At 36.6% G+C, this 17,933-nt stretch overlaps 2 protein-coding genes across 15 annotated transcripts in view; both read right to left on the reverse strand.

Annotated features, from left to right (window-relative positions):
- ppt1 (palmitoyl-protein thioesterase 1 (ceroid-lipofuscinosis, neuronal 1, infantile)) overlaps positions 1–17,933 on the reverse strand; it is an 847,627-nt gene that overhangs the window by 786,789 nt on the left and 42,905 nt on the right. The window lies entirely within an intron of this gene.
- The window catches only part of csmd3b (CUB and Sushi multiple domains 3b), a 1,026,877-nt gene that overhangs the window by 394,940 nt on the left and 614,004 nt on the right, over positions 1–17,933 (reverse strand). For all 14 annotated transcript variants that reach the window (XR_015517226.2, XR_015517225.2, XM_087296029.2 and 11 more), the window contains 3 exons: positions 17,597–17,713; positions 14,604–14,819; positions 12,432–12,620 (listed from right to left, as the gene is read on the reverse strand). Coding sequence is in view for 12 of the 14 variants with exons in the window: in XM_087296029.2 (XP_087152155.1) it covers positions 12,432–12,620; positions 14,604–14,819; positions 17,597–17,713 (522 nt within the window). In the remaining 2 variants the exon portion in view is untranslated. The remainder of the gene's footprint in view (positions 1–12,431; positions 12,621–14,603; positions 14,820–17,596; positions 17,714–17,933) is intronic.

Below are 17,933 nucleotides of genomic sequence, written 5' to 3' on the forward strand. Positions count from 1 at the left end.
TTATATATTTTATAATTATTGGTATTATTATTACACAAATCATTACTATTATTTGTATTATTAATTATTATTATTGCTTTTGCTATTATCATTATTATTATTATTATTATTATTATTATTATTATCATTATTGTTATTATTATTATTATTATTATTATTATTATAAAAGTTATTACTATTATTAATATTAATAATTATTACTATTATATTATTATTTTTATTATTAATATTATTATTACACAATTTATTACTATTATTAGTATTATTAATTATTACTATGTTATTATTATTATTATTATTATTATTATTATTATTATCATCATTATTATTATTATTATTATTCGACAGATAAAATCCTACTTTTAAGAAATGATAATCACTTTAGTACTTTTAAGTGACACAATAGTACACATTACAACTACACTAAATAACTTAAACTAAAGTTCCTAACTAAACTAACCTAACTAAAGTTCATTTTTATTGATAATTTGGGTTATTCTATCATATTTATTCAAAATAAATGTCATCAGGAGTTCCCAAAAAAAAGAAACATTTTACATGGAGAAACTGATACTTTTCATGGATTGTAGTTTTTTTTTCAGAGTTGTAGTTGCTAAATAAATAATAATAAAAAAAAATACTTTCAATCCCTATCAATAGCTCTATTTTCATCCACCTAATTTTTTTTGCAAACATTTTAGGTGATAATCCAGTTTTAAAATTGAATTTGCCTATTTGGATGGAAACATAGCTAATGAACATTTGTTCCTCCTAATGCCACATGTTAAAATAAACAGAAATAGAATAATGGGATAAATGTAACATGAAACTCATTTTTTTGTACTCATGTCCTTCAGAGCTTTCTCTTGCCAATGATATCTTTGTGTTGCTTCCACTATCTGAAGAAAAACGGCATTATGAAAAGCTCTATTCAGATCAAATCAACTGAACTGAAGACATCTGAGAACTTCAGCCTTGACTAATTGTTGGCAGCACAAGATAACCGTTGAACACATTATACAGCACTGCGCTCGCATTATGACTTCAAGTGAAAAAAGAAAAATGCAGTATTGGTGGGCAACTTTACACTTTTCACACAACAGTCGGAGGTTATACAGTATAAAGACACTGATATATCTCCATCTTTATTTTCATGACAGATAAATATTTAATGCACAAAGCCAAATGTGCAGTATCTCTCACTCTGTTTAACTACGCATATGGATTAAATAGAGTCCGATCTTATTAGAAGTGATCTATCTATCTATCTATCTATCTATCTATCTATCTATCTATCTATCTATCTATCTATCTATCTATCTATCTATCTATCTATCTATCTATCTATCTATCTATCTATCTATCTATCTATCTATCTATCTATCTATCTATATCTTCTATCTATCTATCTTCTATCTATCTATCTATCTATCTATCTATCAATCTATCTATCAATGACTCTATCGATCCATTCATTCATCCATCCATAATTATATCTAATTCTCTATCGATCTCAATTGATCCATTCATCTATCCATCAATCCATCCATCCATCTATCTATATATTCATCCATCAATGACTGTCGATCCATTCATCCATCCATAATCCATCCATCATCCATCCATCCATAATTATATCTAATTCTCTATCGATCTCAATTGATCCATCCATCCATCCATCCATCCATCCATCCATCCATCCATCCATCTATCTATCTATCTATCTATCTATCTATCTATCTATCTATCTATCTATCTATCTATCTATCTATCTATCTATCTATCTATCTATCTATCTATCTATCTATCTATCTATCTGTCTATCTATTGATCATTCTTTTATTCTCTCCATCATTCTATCCATCCATCCTTCTATCAGTAATTATATCCATCCATCCACCTATCCTAAAACAATCATTTGACCCATATTTCGTCATTACATTTTTCAAACGTCTATAATTCTGTTCATTTTTATTTAATTTCTTATGCTTTCTATACATATGCAATAATTTTGCTATTTTATTTGAACTTGCTCTTTGATGTACCAAGTATTAGAAAATACAGCTTTTAGAAACAAAAAACCCAAAACAAAAAACAGTTTCCACCACGCATGTGGAATAAATGGAGTGCAACCATATTGTTAGGAGTGATTGGTTTCAGTAGTTTCCTAAACAGGAAGTGCAACCCATAATTTGCAAAACAGCCGTCACAAGCAGAAAATGCCTGCGCACATAGATGTACATTCTGATTTAATCATAGCTCTATAATACCACAGCAGCACCTTGCCTCGCATAATAAGAGTCAATGCTCAAGTTAAACGATTATCTTCATGTTAACAGTAAGTGTACTTCACGAAACAAGCCCTGCGGTCTCTGAATGAGGAAAACGTGTTTATGTGTGATCAGGTAATGTAATTCTTATTGCAACCCATTGAACAGGCTTGGCTAAACTCATAAACGTCACACGCATATGAATAATAGCACTGTGAGAGAAAAAAAAGATTGGATGCTGCTCGAGGAACAGACTATCGAAGGTAAAGAGTTGAATTCTCCTTACATATGAATATGGAGAACTTTTAATCTGGTGTTTTAATAAGCTTAAAAAGTCAAACACCAATGCTGAGCATCTCATACTGCAGAAAACAAGATAATAAACCACCCTCAGACTATGTAATCAATCCTATAAACATGTGGGCGGGGTTTTTTTGTGCGAACAGCAATATCGCAGTGAATTATTCGTGCATCATCTTGAATATAGGTCACATTTATCATCATGTGAATTTTGCGAAGTGGAATGGAGTTAATGTTAAGCAAGTAGAATATTTACAAAGCGTGCACACATTTTAATAGCATCTTTTGCAATGAACATTCCTAAATTAAGATGCATTTACATGAGAAGCCAAATGATTTATAATATTAAGGCTATGTTTCATAACAATGAAAATCCAAATGATGTCTTAAAAATCTGACAATGGGGTCAAAAATGTACTTTGTTGGTTTTCAGGATGTTTTTTTAATCACAGTTTACAAACACAACTGTTAAAAAAAAGGTTTAAGTCCTCACCGATGCTCCAGAAAGAAACAATAGGCATTGAGAGCTGGGGGTCAACACTTTTAGAATCTGAAGATCAAGGTAAACTGCACTTGATTTGTGTTCCAGGATGTGTTCCAGTATTTTCTGTTATTTCCAAAGGACAGTGTCATTTAAAAAAAATAAGAATAAATTGCATATCTTCATCCTGTTTGAAAGTTTTCACTGTGTATGACTTATTTTTTTCAAATTGCTTATGTATATTTATATACAGTTGAAATCAGAATTATTATCCCCCCTGAATTATTATTTTTCCCAATTTCTGTTTAATGGAGAGAAAATTTCAACACATTTCTAATCATAATAGTTTTAATAATTCATTTCTAATAACTATAGAAAATATTTTATCTTTGTCATGATGACAGTAAATAATATCTAACAATTTTTCAAGACACTTCTATACAGCTAAAAGTGATATTTAAAGGCTTAACTAGGTTAATTAGGTTAACTAGGGAGGTTAGAATAATTAGGCAAGTTATTGTATAATGATGGTTTGTTCTGTCGACTGTCGAAAACATATATAGCTTAAAGGGGCTAAACATTTTGAACTTGAAATGGTGTTAAAAAATTAAAAATTGCTTTTATTCTAGCTGAAATAAAATATATAAGACTTTCTCCAGAAGAAAAAAAAAATTATCAGACATACTGTGGAAATGTCCTTCCTTTGTTAAACATCATATGGGAAATATTTAGAAAAGAAAAAATAATTCTCACTTCAACTGTGTGCGAGTTTTTTTTTATTTTTTATTATTATTATTAAATTTATATTTTTTTACTTTTACTTTTTTGCTTACTAATTATCAAATACAAGTTTTTATGGTAGTTTAAGAAGTTTTAGGGTAAAATTAATTAATGAACTGATTTATCGAATCATGTTATTTCTGCACCACTAGTGACAGCAGAATACTCTTCACCAAAAGTTAATAGACAAGTAATCTAACCAAATATAATGCTGATATTATTTTCTGTTTGACTTAAATACACAATTAAATCGATGAATGAATAAATAAATAAATACGTTGATAAATGAATGAATAAATGAATGAATGATCAAATGAATAAATAAATAAATTGATGAATGAAAAAAGTATGAATCAATTAATAAATTGATGAATGAATGAATAAATAAATACAGAAATTGTATGAATGAATGAATAAATAAATAAATTGATAAACGAATAAATCAATCAATAAATCAACTGATGAATGAATGAATGAATGAATAAACTGATAAATGAATGGATAAATGAATAAATAAAAAAAATCATAAATGATGAATGAATAAAATAATGAATGAATGAATGAATGAATGAATGAATGAATGAATGAATGAAAAATAAATATTCTGATGAATGAATGAATGAATAAATGAATGAATAAATAAACTGATGAATGAATGGATAAATGAATAAATAAAAAATAAATAAACTGATGAATGATTGAATGAATGAATGAAAAATAAATATTCTGATGAATGAGTGAGTGAATGAATGAATGAATACATAAATTGATAAATAAATGAATGAATAAATAAATAAATAAATCAACTGATGAATGAGTGAATGAATGCACAAATAAACAAACAAACAAACAAACAAACAAACAAACAAACAAATAAATAAATAAATCAATCAATCAATCAATAAACCCAGTACAGTTCAATGGACCTATACAATAATCTGGTGAAATGTCTGCATTTATTCTAGAATTCAGCATTGACAAATGAACAATCAGCTGTCTTATTCACCAAATGATTTGGCAGTCCAGTTTTTGTAGGCCCTGTAGGCTACAACTTTAATATTCCTTGTGTTTACTTCATTTCGAGTCACTTTTGCATCTTGAATATATCATTCAAATGTATATTTTTGCTTGAAATAAACATGTCAATTTTTCAGAAATGATTCATTATTTCCCTGAAGAGATTGCAAAAGCAATGGCTGGTGGCAGCAACTTGAACACTCCTCTCCTTGTGATTGGTCAGTCATCCACACACTTTCAGACATGTCTAACACACTTGTTTATTCTCACTCTAATTGTTGGCTTGAAGCTCCATTTGTCCTTATTTTTTATTTGTATTTATTTTTTTCTTCTGACTGTAAAATCAATAGCTGTGATGGATGAGAGGGAAAGCTGAGGCCTGTGTTACAGTCAGGCAATTTTGATCAATACACTGCCTTTGTTTACCTCCCCTCAAGTAGAAGCAATGCTTTTTAATCCTGAACTAAAAATAAACTCCTCCAGGTGTTAAAGTCGGTTATTAAGCCAAGAATGAATGTAACCGGTGGCGGATTCGGCTTGTATTGTGAACCCTCCCCGTCTTATACTTCTGGGTGACACAAACTCCAGCAAGTTTAACTGACCCACATGCCAACATGATATTAAGGATGTTTGGGGAATCACAATGTGCAAGTGTTGATTGTATTTAGTAGCTGTCACTGAGAAAATGGCGTAATGATATTTGCTGCATCCCAATGTGCATACAATCTAAAAAAAATGGAAAAAATATGCGATATGCAATATTATTGTTGTTTTTTAAAATATTTATTTATGTGATCATATTAAAATAAACAGGTGAAAACTGTGTCAAGGTACTAAATAAAGTAAAGTAAAGTAAAGTAAAGAACTTTTATTGTCATTGTAGTTGTACAACGAAATACAACGAAATTTGTTTGGTAACTCAGCAGATATTCTGACTCTGCTTGGCTGTTGTCATTCCTTGACTTGATTCCCATCATTAGTGTTTATTTATAGCTCTGTGTTAACCTTTGGGCTGCTTCAGCCAATAGCAAAACAGCAGCTACTAAGGAGGCGGGGATAAACACAGGAAGGCCCCATCTGATTGGTTAAATATAGATAAACACTCAATCCATTCATTAATTTTCAGCTTAGTCCCTTTATTAATCTGGGATCGCCACAGTAGAATAAACTTCCAACTATTCCAGCATATTTTTTATGCATCGGATGCCCTTCCAGCGCAACCCAGTACTGGGAAACACCCATACACTCTTGTATTCAAACACATACATTAAGGCAAAAACTAAGGCTTACTCAATTCACCTATACGCTTATTTCACGCGGCCGCCATTTTAAAGAACCAAATCGAAACTGCGGTGGGAAGAAACACGGAAGTATAGGACGAGCACTGTAAACATTGCGGTAACATGCCGTGTACTATAAACCTCCAGCTGTTACCGAGATTTCAAAATGCAGAAATGGTGTAACCATCACTTTAATATTATTTAGTAAGTTTAATTTAAACAATTAAAAGCAATTTAGCATCAAACAACATCACAATCTCAGTGATACGCTTAAGTTTCCTCCTGGGCTTCAGCTCATGGCACCAGTTAAACACCGTGAGGACGCTTTCCTTCATTAGCTTATGTAACCCGGTGAGTGATAAACACTGCAGTCCTCTGCAGCACACGCTCGTGTTGTCTGTAATAGTGTTGTTCTGGTACTGAAGTTTTAAACCCGGCTGTGTCCCGCTAACATGGAAGCGCTGCTGAGCGCGGATGTCTCGACTGATCTTCACGGCTTCGCGCTTCCATCTCCGTGTATCTGTGTTTGGTTTGGACTCAGTTTACCGCTCTTCACCCAGTGAAAACACAGAGACACGGACTGGAGCGCGAAGCAGCCGTCAAGATCAGCTGAGTCATCAAGTAGATCGCTCGGCTCGTCTGTGTTAGTGCTCAGTATACAGCGGTGGCTGAACTGATGACCTTCTCGGCCAATCACAATCATTTCTGTTGAACACGAGTTTAACTCGAGTTTGATTAATGGCATCTAAAACGTGTGTTTGGGAAAGAAAACGTTAGCTAACTAGTGCCATTTCCCTTAACTTAGCTGAACATGAGCTCTGATATCCCTTTTTACATTCACCATTCATTAAGAACGGACCTTCGGGTCACCCGGAAGGCGGAGAAATTATAAATTTGTGTCACTTTATCTTCGCTGATAAGATATATAGCCAGTTACACAACATTCCTATGTAGCTCCCAATGATACTCCCGGGTTTCTTCCCACCCCAGCCTCGCTTTCGCTTATGAAAATGGCGGCCACGTGAAATCAGTCTATAGTCATGTGCTTGGACTTTGGGGGAAACCAGAGCACCCAGAGGCTTGAACTAGCGACCATCTTCTTTTGTTAAAAACGAACACATGCCTAAGCATCGTCTTGGCCATGCTCAGACCATGCACGCTTCCGATTGACGCGAGTGCGTGGGGTCCAGGTCTGCTCGGAATGCACGTTATTGTCCTGGTGTGTGTTTCTTCACAGCATAGTGTTTTTGGTCTCAGAGCTCCGGTCTAGTTGGTTTCGGTTGCTGTTTTGATTGGAAACTTGCATGCTGCATGTGAGTTCACGTTAAGTGTTTTATTTATTGTGTACTCATGTCTTACGACACTGGAGCCGTGTCTGAGTCAACTAGATCCTTCATAAACTCCTCCAATAACTATAGCTGGATGATTGAGTTTTAAGCAGTGTTTCCGACTGAGCCCAGCCTAGATTGACTAACTGTTGTCTGGTGTCGCCAGGAGGATTTCCCCAGGACACCACCAACAGGCACTACATCATAGACATGCCCCGACAAGAGAAAGCTCCTGTTTGGTTAACGTGGCGCGAATATCTGCATCATTTTCCCATATCGCCCCGCAGGTTGTCTATTCGCATCTTTGCATTGACTTAACATGTAAATCACTCGCGCTTGACGCTTCTTTCGCGTCTGGTGTGAACGCAGCTTCAGTGTTGTGTTTCATGTGAACACGCGGTAAACGAATTCTCTCATTGGCTGCGTGTTCTAGTCCTGTTTTATGTGAGCACATGTCTTGTTTTTTCTTTGTGGCATGTGCTGTCCTGTCTATTGTCTAGTCCCACCCTCCTTGTTAACCCATTATTAGTTAATCCTGTTCATCTGTCTGTTAATGAATTATTTCTCATTTGTCTCCTCATGTCTGCGGTCCTGTGCCAGTTCTTCATTCCTCTTCCTGAGAGTCATGTCCTGTTCCTTTCAAGTCTAGCCACCCAAGCTCAGTCCAGTCTAGTTTGTCTTTTCAGTTATGGTTTTCCCCTCGGGGTTGTTTTTGTTGTCACTTGTTGTATTTTATTGTTAACAAATCATTTTACAGCAATTGGGTCCTCGCTCCTTTCCCCCTCCAGAAACCTGACAATATTACTTTGAAACCAACTTAGCAATCTGTTACACTACTAGTTACTCGGAAACTTAAAATTATTACAATGCATTTATGATTGTGGTGAATAATACAGTATCCAACATAGGTGGCAGTACTGGCACCTAGAGGTGTGAAGCTATACTGGTCTCACGGTTCGGTTACGATTATCATGCCTTCGATTCGGTTCAATTCGATATCTGGGTGCATCACGGTGCATTGACGATGCTTTCCATATATAGTGTTATATTTTAGGGGGAGGCTATAACATGCTGTCTGTATAAACACACAGACACACAGCACCACACTGTCTCTCATTCAAACACATACACAAACATAGACAGCAACAAACACACACACACACACACACTTAATCCCTCGCAACAGGGAAAGCTCGAGCTGAGTGAAGCAGAAAAGCAGAAAAAAAAACACTTTTCCGACGGTCCCTTACTGAAAGCTCCTCTCAGTGCGAGCTCTTCCGGCTAAACATATTGCGAGGGCTTAAACGGAGCAGTGCTCGTAATGTCGAGCGACAAAAAAGAAAGACAGCTGTGAAACATAACCAGCTTTGTCTTTTTGTAGGAAACACACTTTAGATCTTTTTAGGGTAAGAGTTTTTTGAGTTATTGCCGTCTATAACTGAATGTGTGTCAGGAATATCGAAAACAAAACCAACTGAACCGCGCTCATTTCTGGCGCCCCCTGGGTATAGAGCGCCCTTAGCATTTGCCTATGGTGCCTTTGCCACGGGCCGGCCCTGAGTTGGCTGAGTGTTGTAAATTCTTACGCTCATCTCCCTCGCGACAGAGCGCATAGGAGATAAATGACGTCAGTACAAAATAACCGGTTATGATTATTACTGAACCGATACCAAATCGTCCGCGTCTGCATCGCGGTGCACCAAAGAAACAATTAATTTTGACACCCCTACTGGCACCCTAAGGATCCTCTGAAGGATACACTGAATGTTTTCATGCATTGAAAACAAAAAATATTATTGGCAGTTTATTTTTTTACATTTAATTTTGGTCTTATTTGTGTCATGAATGAATGTTATTCTAAGATGACCATCTAGTGTACGTGTTTATATACAAAAAACTCTCAAAAATATAATGCATAATGCACTTTTGTAAAAAATAAAGATTTTTTTTGGGCTGTTTTTGCCCGTAAAAACTAAATCTGCTTCTTACCTCATGCTTAATTTCCAGCACTGGACAATACAAAACCGAGACAGAATATTACGAGGACACAACCTCCCGGATGAGCGCGGACGCATATAAATAAATAAACCCAAGCGCAAACAGCAATGATAAATGCAGTTATTATTTTTTTCAATTAATGTGAAAAATGGCCGCTGACCCCTCTTGACCGGAGGAAAGTGTGGCGACACTGGCGGACCTCTGAAAGTTCTCCATTATTATAATTGCTATTTTGTTTATGCCCCTGTCCTGTGCCATGCATGGCTAACACCCAATTGATGGCACTCCAGCCCACTCTGTCTACGTCTGATGAATGTTTTATTGCTGAGGAGTCACTTACTGACGCCGCTGAGCAAGATACACTGAGAGATACAATCAAGAAACACTGAAACATGACAATGGTGCTACTAAATCACTCCAAACGCTCTCTGCAGGAGCCCGCTCAGCTCCATCGAGAAAGCAACTGTGAAGGAAGTTTGGCGTGGAAGAACACCCCTATCCTTGAGTTTATAAGCTCTGGGAGCAAAAATGGAAAAGTCAGCGCAAGTGACAATCTCTGCCTTACTAGCCTAAACAAAACAAAACCAAAGAGCCATCAAACTTTCTTCTGAGCTAATTTTTCACATTTTCACAGAGATAGCATTAGTGTTTTAAATCTGTCACTATGCTGACACGTGCTCAGTAGCCTGTATACTCTACATAGATATTTATATATTTACATTTCATAATTATACTTGTCACTTCTGTGTATATATGTGTATTTATGTGTATGTCGTGTATGTTATGTGTGTGACTTCCCTATGGATGGCAAAGTAAGAATTTCATTGTACAGGAAAACGTGTTTCCTTACTGTGCACATGACAATAAACATTTTGGATTATTGTTAAAAAAATCACTTTTTTAAGGGGTTTAAACACAGTTGTGTGTCAGCAGTGTGTGAATATAGCCAGCATTTAATAGTATACATGAATTTATTATTTTTTATAGTCATACCTGATATAAACAGTCTGCAGAAACACTTTGATTGACATTCTCTCTTTGTACGTGTCATCAGAGGGGGAAAGCCCCGCCCATCAGATACAATCTCTGCCTTATTAGCCTAAACAGCCCTGAGTGAGAATCAGCCATCCACCAAAGAGCCAGCAAACTTTCTTCAGGGTTAATTTTTTTTTACTTTTTCACAACACGTGCTCATTAGCCTCTATACTCTACATAGATATTTATATATTTACATTTCATAATTATACTTGTCACTTCTGTGTATATATGTGTATTTATGTGTATGTCGTGTGTGATGTGAATGTTATGTGTGTGACTTCCCTATGGACGGAAAAGTAAGAATTTTATTGTACAGGAAAACGTGTTTCCTTACTGTGCACATGACAATAAACATTTTGAATTGTTGTTAAAAAAAAACACTTTTATAAGGGGTTTAAACACAGTTGTGTGTCAGCAGTGTGAATATAGCCAGCATTAAATAGTATACATGAATTTTTTATTTTTTTATAGTCACACTAGATATAAAATCTGCAGAAACACTTTGATTGACATTCTCCCTTTGTACGTGTCATTAGAGGGGGTAAGCCATTAGTGACAATCTCTGCCCTATTACCCTAAACAGCCCTGAGTGAGAATCAGCCATCCACCAAAGAGCCAGCAAACTTTCCTTTGAGCTAATTTTTTTCACATTTTCACAGAGATAGCATTAGTGTTTTAAATCTGTCACTATGCTGACACGTGCTTATAGCTCCGCCCTCTTTTGAAAACAGCACAATCTCATTTAAATTTAAAGCGAGAGTGACAAAACGCCCTAATTTGGATCAAAGACTAATCAATTTCAAATTGCAAATCAAATTGCTTTTTTGAGCTGAAATATCACACACACACACACACACACGCACACACACACACACACACACAGACACACTCTAGGGGTCTCAGAGTAGAGATCTGTGCGGGACAAAATTTTGAATCCCACTCCCGCCCGCACCCGCCAGGTTTTAGCCCGAACCCGACCGCTCCCGCTTATATTAAGAACTTGTTGTCCCGCTGCCCGACCCGCCCCGTTTTCTACCCGCTGCGCCCGATCTCGAGAACAAAACCGAAAATCACCCAGCTATACAGTCCAGACAGGCTATAACAAGCTGTCTGTATAAACACACACACACACACAGCACCAAGAACACACACAGATAAAGCTCTCTCTCTCTCTCATTCGCGCGAGCGCACTAACACACACACACACAAACACACGCATAAGCACCAAGCACACACACAGGCAAAGCTCGCTCTCTCTCATTCGTGTGCGCGCACACACACATACACACACACACATCTCTCATTCGCGCGTGCGCACACATACACACACACACACAGCACCAAACAAGCTAAACACAGCATCGCGCTACTTCATTTACACACATACATACGCGTGCTCACTCGGGAGTGATTTTGCTAGACAGCCCACTCCCGTCCCAAATTAAACCCGTTACCGACCGCTCCCGCGATTTAATCGGAAATTTATACCCGCGCCGCAAAAATCTGGTCGGGTCCCACGGCGCCCGCGGGACAGCCGCAGGAATGCAGACCTCTATATCAGAGCCATATTTTACAGCTTATAATAATAGGTCCCCTGTAAGTAAATGTATTGCAAACATTATAAATGGACATGAGAGAATAGCATAACATAAAAAAGAGACACAAAAAATGGACACAAATAATGACAGATTATTCACTCAGCCGTCCCTTTAAACCATTCATGTTTGAACCCGTCTGATTCATCACTCATAACAGCAGCTTCATCATTAAGCGCATTAGGTCTGTCATGGAGCTGAAAGTCGAAGCGAACACATCATCAGCATTTCGCACATCAGCATTTTCTTTCTTTAGAATCAGCAGTATGTCCATGTGGCGTGGAATTTGGTAGCGAAATCGAGAGAGTAAAAGTTGAAATGAATGAAAACAGCTGACAACGTACCCACACACCTTGGCAGAGGTGCGCTCCACATGCGCCGCCCTCCTCCCAGGCAGATGATTTCCGGTGCTCCCTCCAGACGGTAGCCCAGATTGCAGGAGAAGGTCAGAGTGTCTCCGATACCGAAGCTGTATCCGTTACGCCGCCCGTAATGCGGCACACCTGGATCCTCACACGGCTCAAGGTTGTATTCTGGGAGAAACAGAAGAGTTTGTAATATTATATACAATATATCATGTGTATTATAGTTATATAACATACATGATTTTTATATTATAAATACTTTAAAACCCATATACACTCAAAAAATTATAATTTTGCTGCATGCTGAAACTACTTAATTAAAACGAGCTGAAACAACACTATTCTTGAGATTTTGTGGGGACAACTTAATTGTTTTGTGCTCAATCCACTTAAATTTGTTAAGTTAACTTAATTGCTTTGTGTTGAGACAACATGAATCAATTGTGTGGAACCGTGCATTTTTTACAGTGTACAGCTATGGTGACATTTAAATGCTTAACTAGGTTAATTAGGTTAACTAGGCGGGTTAGGGTAATTAGGCAAGTTATTAGCCCCTTTCACACATACAGACCTTTCCGGAAAATTACCGGCAATTTAAAAATACCGAAAATTCGTTCAGGCTATTTTCCGGAAAGAGAAGTTGTAACATTACCGGCAATTTGCCGGAATGCTGCGCTGTGTGAACGCAGAAGGAAGATTGCCGGAAAGAGCACGTGCACGTCTAGAATGTGCTGACGTGAGACGTCTGCTTTAGCCAATCAGAACAGTCTGACGCATTCACGTCCGCGTGGTTTATGAGAATAAAAGCCTTTGAATATTTTTCCAGACACATTTAGCTGCTAGAAGTTAGTCAGATCACGTTTATATGTTCATCTTAATGCCAACTGTGTAAATAATCATCGATAAGATGCTTATGATAAGCCGTTGTTTGTTTACCTTCAAGTTTTGCGTGTGCCTGTGAAACAGCCAGTGAGCGCCAGCACACGCACATATTATGAACATCTCGACATGCGAAAGTGATCCTGCGTAAGTTGTTCACAATATTGATCATCTACAGAGTTTGTAATGTCGTCAAATGTTTACAAATACAAGCGCAGCCGTTTAATGCTTATTTCTGGTTAATGATGTCAGAATTTACCGGTATTTTGGAATGGATGTGTGAATGCTCTTTTCCGGAAAAATTCCGTAACGTCCTCGTCTGTGTGAACAGCACTTTTTGGTAAATACCGGTAAAGCCGTAAATTTTCCGGATATTTACCGGAATCACTGTGTGAAAGGGGCTATTGTATAAGGATGGTTTGTTCTGTAGACTATCGGAAAAATATAGCTTAAAGATGCTAATTATATTGACCTTAAAATGGTTTTAAAAAATGTAAAACTGCTTTTATTCAAGCCGAAATAAAACAAAAAAGACTTTCTCCAAAAGAAAAACTATTATAGGAAACACTGAAAAAATTTCCTGCTCTGTTAAGCATCATTTGGGAAATATTTAACAAAGAAAAAAATTCAATGTGAATGAATTATATATAATGGGATTGAATAGAAATAAATCAAGTTTTAGATAGAGTATTTATTATTGATTTCTATGCGTTAACCCATCTAGGCTTTATTTTTTAAATGATAATTTGTCAATTATAAATTAAATAATATATTACATTTATTGCGTTTTATATGTTTTTCTTATTTAATGTTTTATCTGGTATTTTTTTTTATCTCCTGGTGTTTTATAATAATTTTTAACTTTCACAAAATAATAATAATAATAATATTTTAAAAAATAATAATAATAATGATAATAATAATAATGATAATAATAATAATAATAACAAATAAAAAAATATCCAGACAAATAATAAAATGCAATTCATATTTTATATATATATATATATATATATATATATATATATATATATATATATATATACACACATATATATATATATATATATATATATATATATATATATATATATATATATATATATATATATATATATATATATATATATATATATATATATATATATATATATATAACTAAATAAAAGTACTTGATCTACAACCCCAACTACTGCATATACTGCTGCATATACTGCATCTACTGTACTGTCCCTGTGCCCTTCAGCTGGGCCATCGTCGAACCCCCCTCACCTGAGAATGTGATGTTGAAGCCCTCGTAGGAGATGGAGAAATCAGATATGAAGCGCAGCTGGGCCTTGAAGTTGCCATAAAGACCTGCGTTGATGGGCAAGGGCAGTTCAGCTCCGGTGAGACGAGCGAGAGGCTGAACAAAACTCCCGTTCTCTGTGATGAGCAGATAGTCATGATGGTCCTCCAGGTGGAAGGTGTTAAAGGTGAACTGAACGCCTGGTGGGGAAATAAAACCAATGCAGGAGTCAAAAAGCTAATAATATGCTTCAAATGTTACCATGAGTGTCTCGTAGAAGCTAGAGGAATCTGGCAACAAAACAAATGAGACCCTTTTCACAGTGTCTATATACATTCTATATACTGTGACGGTCGTCATTAGAATTTTCTTTATTATTTTATGAGTGACGTCTGATTGGGTTACAGCTGTCAGCTGATGCAATGTTATTTAGAGCTCCTCGGATGGGGTTTTCATGCTCTCTCATTCATTCCTTGTCATGCAGTCAGCATGCAGGTGATTCCGGGTCACGGAGGGGTCATACTGATTGTGTGTTTGTAGAGAGTGCGCTGCGTAGTTGTTGCTTCGAGTCTGGATTGTAACAAAATGTGTGTTTTTGTGCTGCTTGGTCTTACTCTGAGGGAGTGGCAGTGTTCCTTGAAGTTATGAAAGTTATGTTCCTTGTGAAAGTATATATACACATTTCTTTCAGAAAAAGGAAAAAAATACTATGAGACAGACAGGAGAGCAACGGCAAATTGTATTTCCTGCCCCTATAGACTTTGTATTAGAAAACCATACACGTTTTTTGTAATTTGATGCAGAAATGTTATAATACACACATAAATACATACATTACCTGACAAAAGTCTTGTCGCCTATCCAAGTTTTAGGAACAGCAAATAATAACTTGACTTCTAGTTTGTTACGAGAACCAGTAATCGCTCTCCGGAGATCGCTGGTTTCCACTATACCAGGACTACACTTCCGCATAACCCAGAACTACATTTTCATACATGCACTTCTTCCAGTCACGCACGCCTGTTCATTCATTTACCCTGATTACAATCACCAGCTGCACCTAGTCAGAGACTGATATCACACCACTTATAAGCCACTCATGAACCCATCCAGTTTGCCGAGTCTTGTTTATCCTAGTGTGACATTACAACGTGTTTCCTTGTCTTGTTTCTCCGTGTTAGACCTTAGCCTTGTATCCTTGTTATTCTGTTTAGCCGCCTGCCTTACAACCTATAGCCTGTACTTTGATTACGATTCTGGATTGTCCACACATACCTGTTTGCACCTGTATGACCATTGCTTGCCTGACGCTGAATAAACCTGCATATTGGATCTTAACTCAAGTTGTATCTGTCACTCCTTCCCCGGTTGTTACATAGTTGATCATTTGCTATCAGAATTGGCTTATATGAAAGGCAAAGACCTCAAGATTACACTTATTTTACCAAAATATTTGATCATGCCTTGATTTTGAATGATTTAATTAGGACAGTAAGGTCTGACTTAGCTTAAACAAAAGTCTTGTCACTGAACAGAAATAATGTCCAGTATAGAATATAAAGTCATGCTGCAGTGGAAACAGAATGAATATTGTGTCTGACTCAATCCTGAGCTTGGAGGACTGCATCCATACATCTCTGCAATAACTCAAATCACTGATTAATAAAGTCATCTGGAATGGCAAAGAAAGCGTTCCTGCAGGACTCCCAGAGTTCATCAAGATTCTTTGGGTTCATCTTCAATGCCTCCTCCTTCATCTTACCTCAGACATGCTCAATAATGTTCATTTCTGGTGACTAGGCTGGCCAATCCTGGAGCACCTTGACCTTCTTTTTGCTATGTGGAAGTTGAAGTATAAGAAGGAGCGCTATCCTGCTGAAGAATTTGCCCTCTCCTGTGCCTTGTAATTCCCAGAGATGGGTTGCGGCTGGAAGGGCATCCGCTGCGTAAAAACTTGCTGGATAAGTTAGTGGTTCATTCCGCTGTGGCGACCCCGGATTAATAAAGGGACTAAGCCGACAAGAAAATGAATGAATGAATGAATGTGTCTTGTAATGTAATGGGCGGCACGAATGTCTTGATACCTCAGGCTGTTGATGTTGCCATCCACTCTGCAGATCTCTCACACACCCCCATACTGAATGTAACCCCAAACCATGATTTTTCCTTCACCAAATGTGACTGATTTCTGTGAGAATCTTGAGGTCATGTGGGTTCCAGTAGGTATCCTGCAGTATTTGTGATGATTGGGATGCAGCTCAACAGATGATTCATTGGAAAAAACTACCTAGAAGTCAAGTTATTATTTGTTGCTCTTACAACTGGGATTGACGACAAGACATTTGTCAGGTAGTGTATAAATATTCATAAAAACTTTCAAGGATTTAAGATGACCGTTAAAGGTGTCATAACAGTATTGTGAAAAGGGTCCATAAAAGAAATGATCAAGCACTTGGGGTCGACCTCATTATTCAAGGCTGAGGGGACCCTACTAAGGGTACCGGCTACTCATTAAACCCAGGAGAAGAGGAACAAAAAACTTTTTTTTTTTTTCTCAAGCTGTATGAATTAAAGTTTTGGCTGAGGTCACCTAGAACAAAGACAATTCTGATTCTGACCCTTTTCCGTCTTGGTGTCAGAAAAGAGAAAAGTATTTTTAGTTCCAACTGATCTGTCTACTAAACATAATGGCCTTCAAAATTGATATGCATTAGCAGCCTTGGGAAATTAAAATTCAGAGGGACTTTCATTATTCTCAACTCAAAGGTTGGATAATGATATTTCGGAGTAGGGCACCGACGAGTACCTACATCTGTATTCATGAGAGTTTTGTACCTACGGCGGGCTTTAGTCGGGCTTTTGGATTTTCATCCAGCCATCAATTTGTATCTCAGGCTGCAGTATTTGGCCTGTCGAAATGAATGTTTATGGAAGCGGGTGACAAATTGCAGGTAAGATGTAGCAATCGTTTTCTTACCTTTGCCATGGCTGACCTCCACAGTCCAGGTGCAGTTGAGGGAGCTGGGATAAACCTCAGGGTAGCCGGGGGACAGGATGGTTCCTCCTGGTCCTCGAACATCACCTCCACACAGGGCTGAAAGCCAGAGGGAGAAACATACTCACTGAAACTGAATACACTCAAACAAATTACTTTTACTGCTTGTTCAAACTACTTATTTAAAATGAGTTAAAACAACACAATTTTTACATTTTTTTGGCGGGACAACTTTATGTTTAGTCAATTTAAATTTGTAAAAACGATTAAGTTAACTTAATTAATTTGTGTTAGGATAACATGAAGGAATTGTGTGGAA

This window comes from Danio rerio, chromosome 19 (genome assembly GCF_052040795.2).
Source record: "Danio rerio strain M-AB ecotype USA chromosome 19, GRCz13ab, whole genome shotgun sequence".
NCBI lineage: Eukaryota > Metazoa > Chordata > Actinopteri > Cypriniformes > Danionidae > Danio > Danio rerio.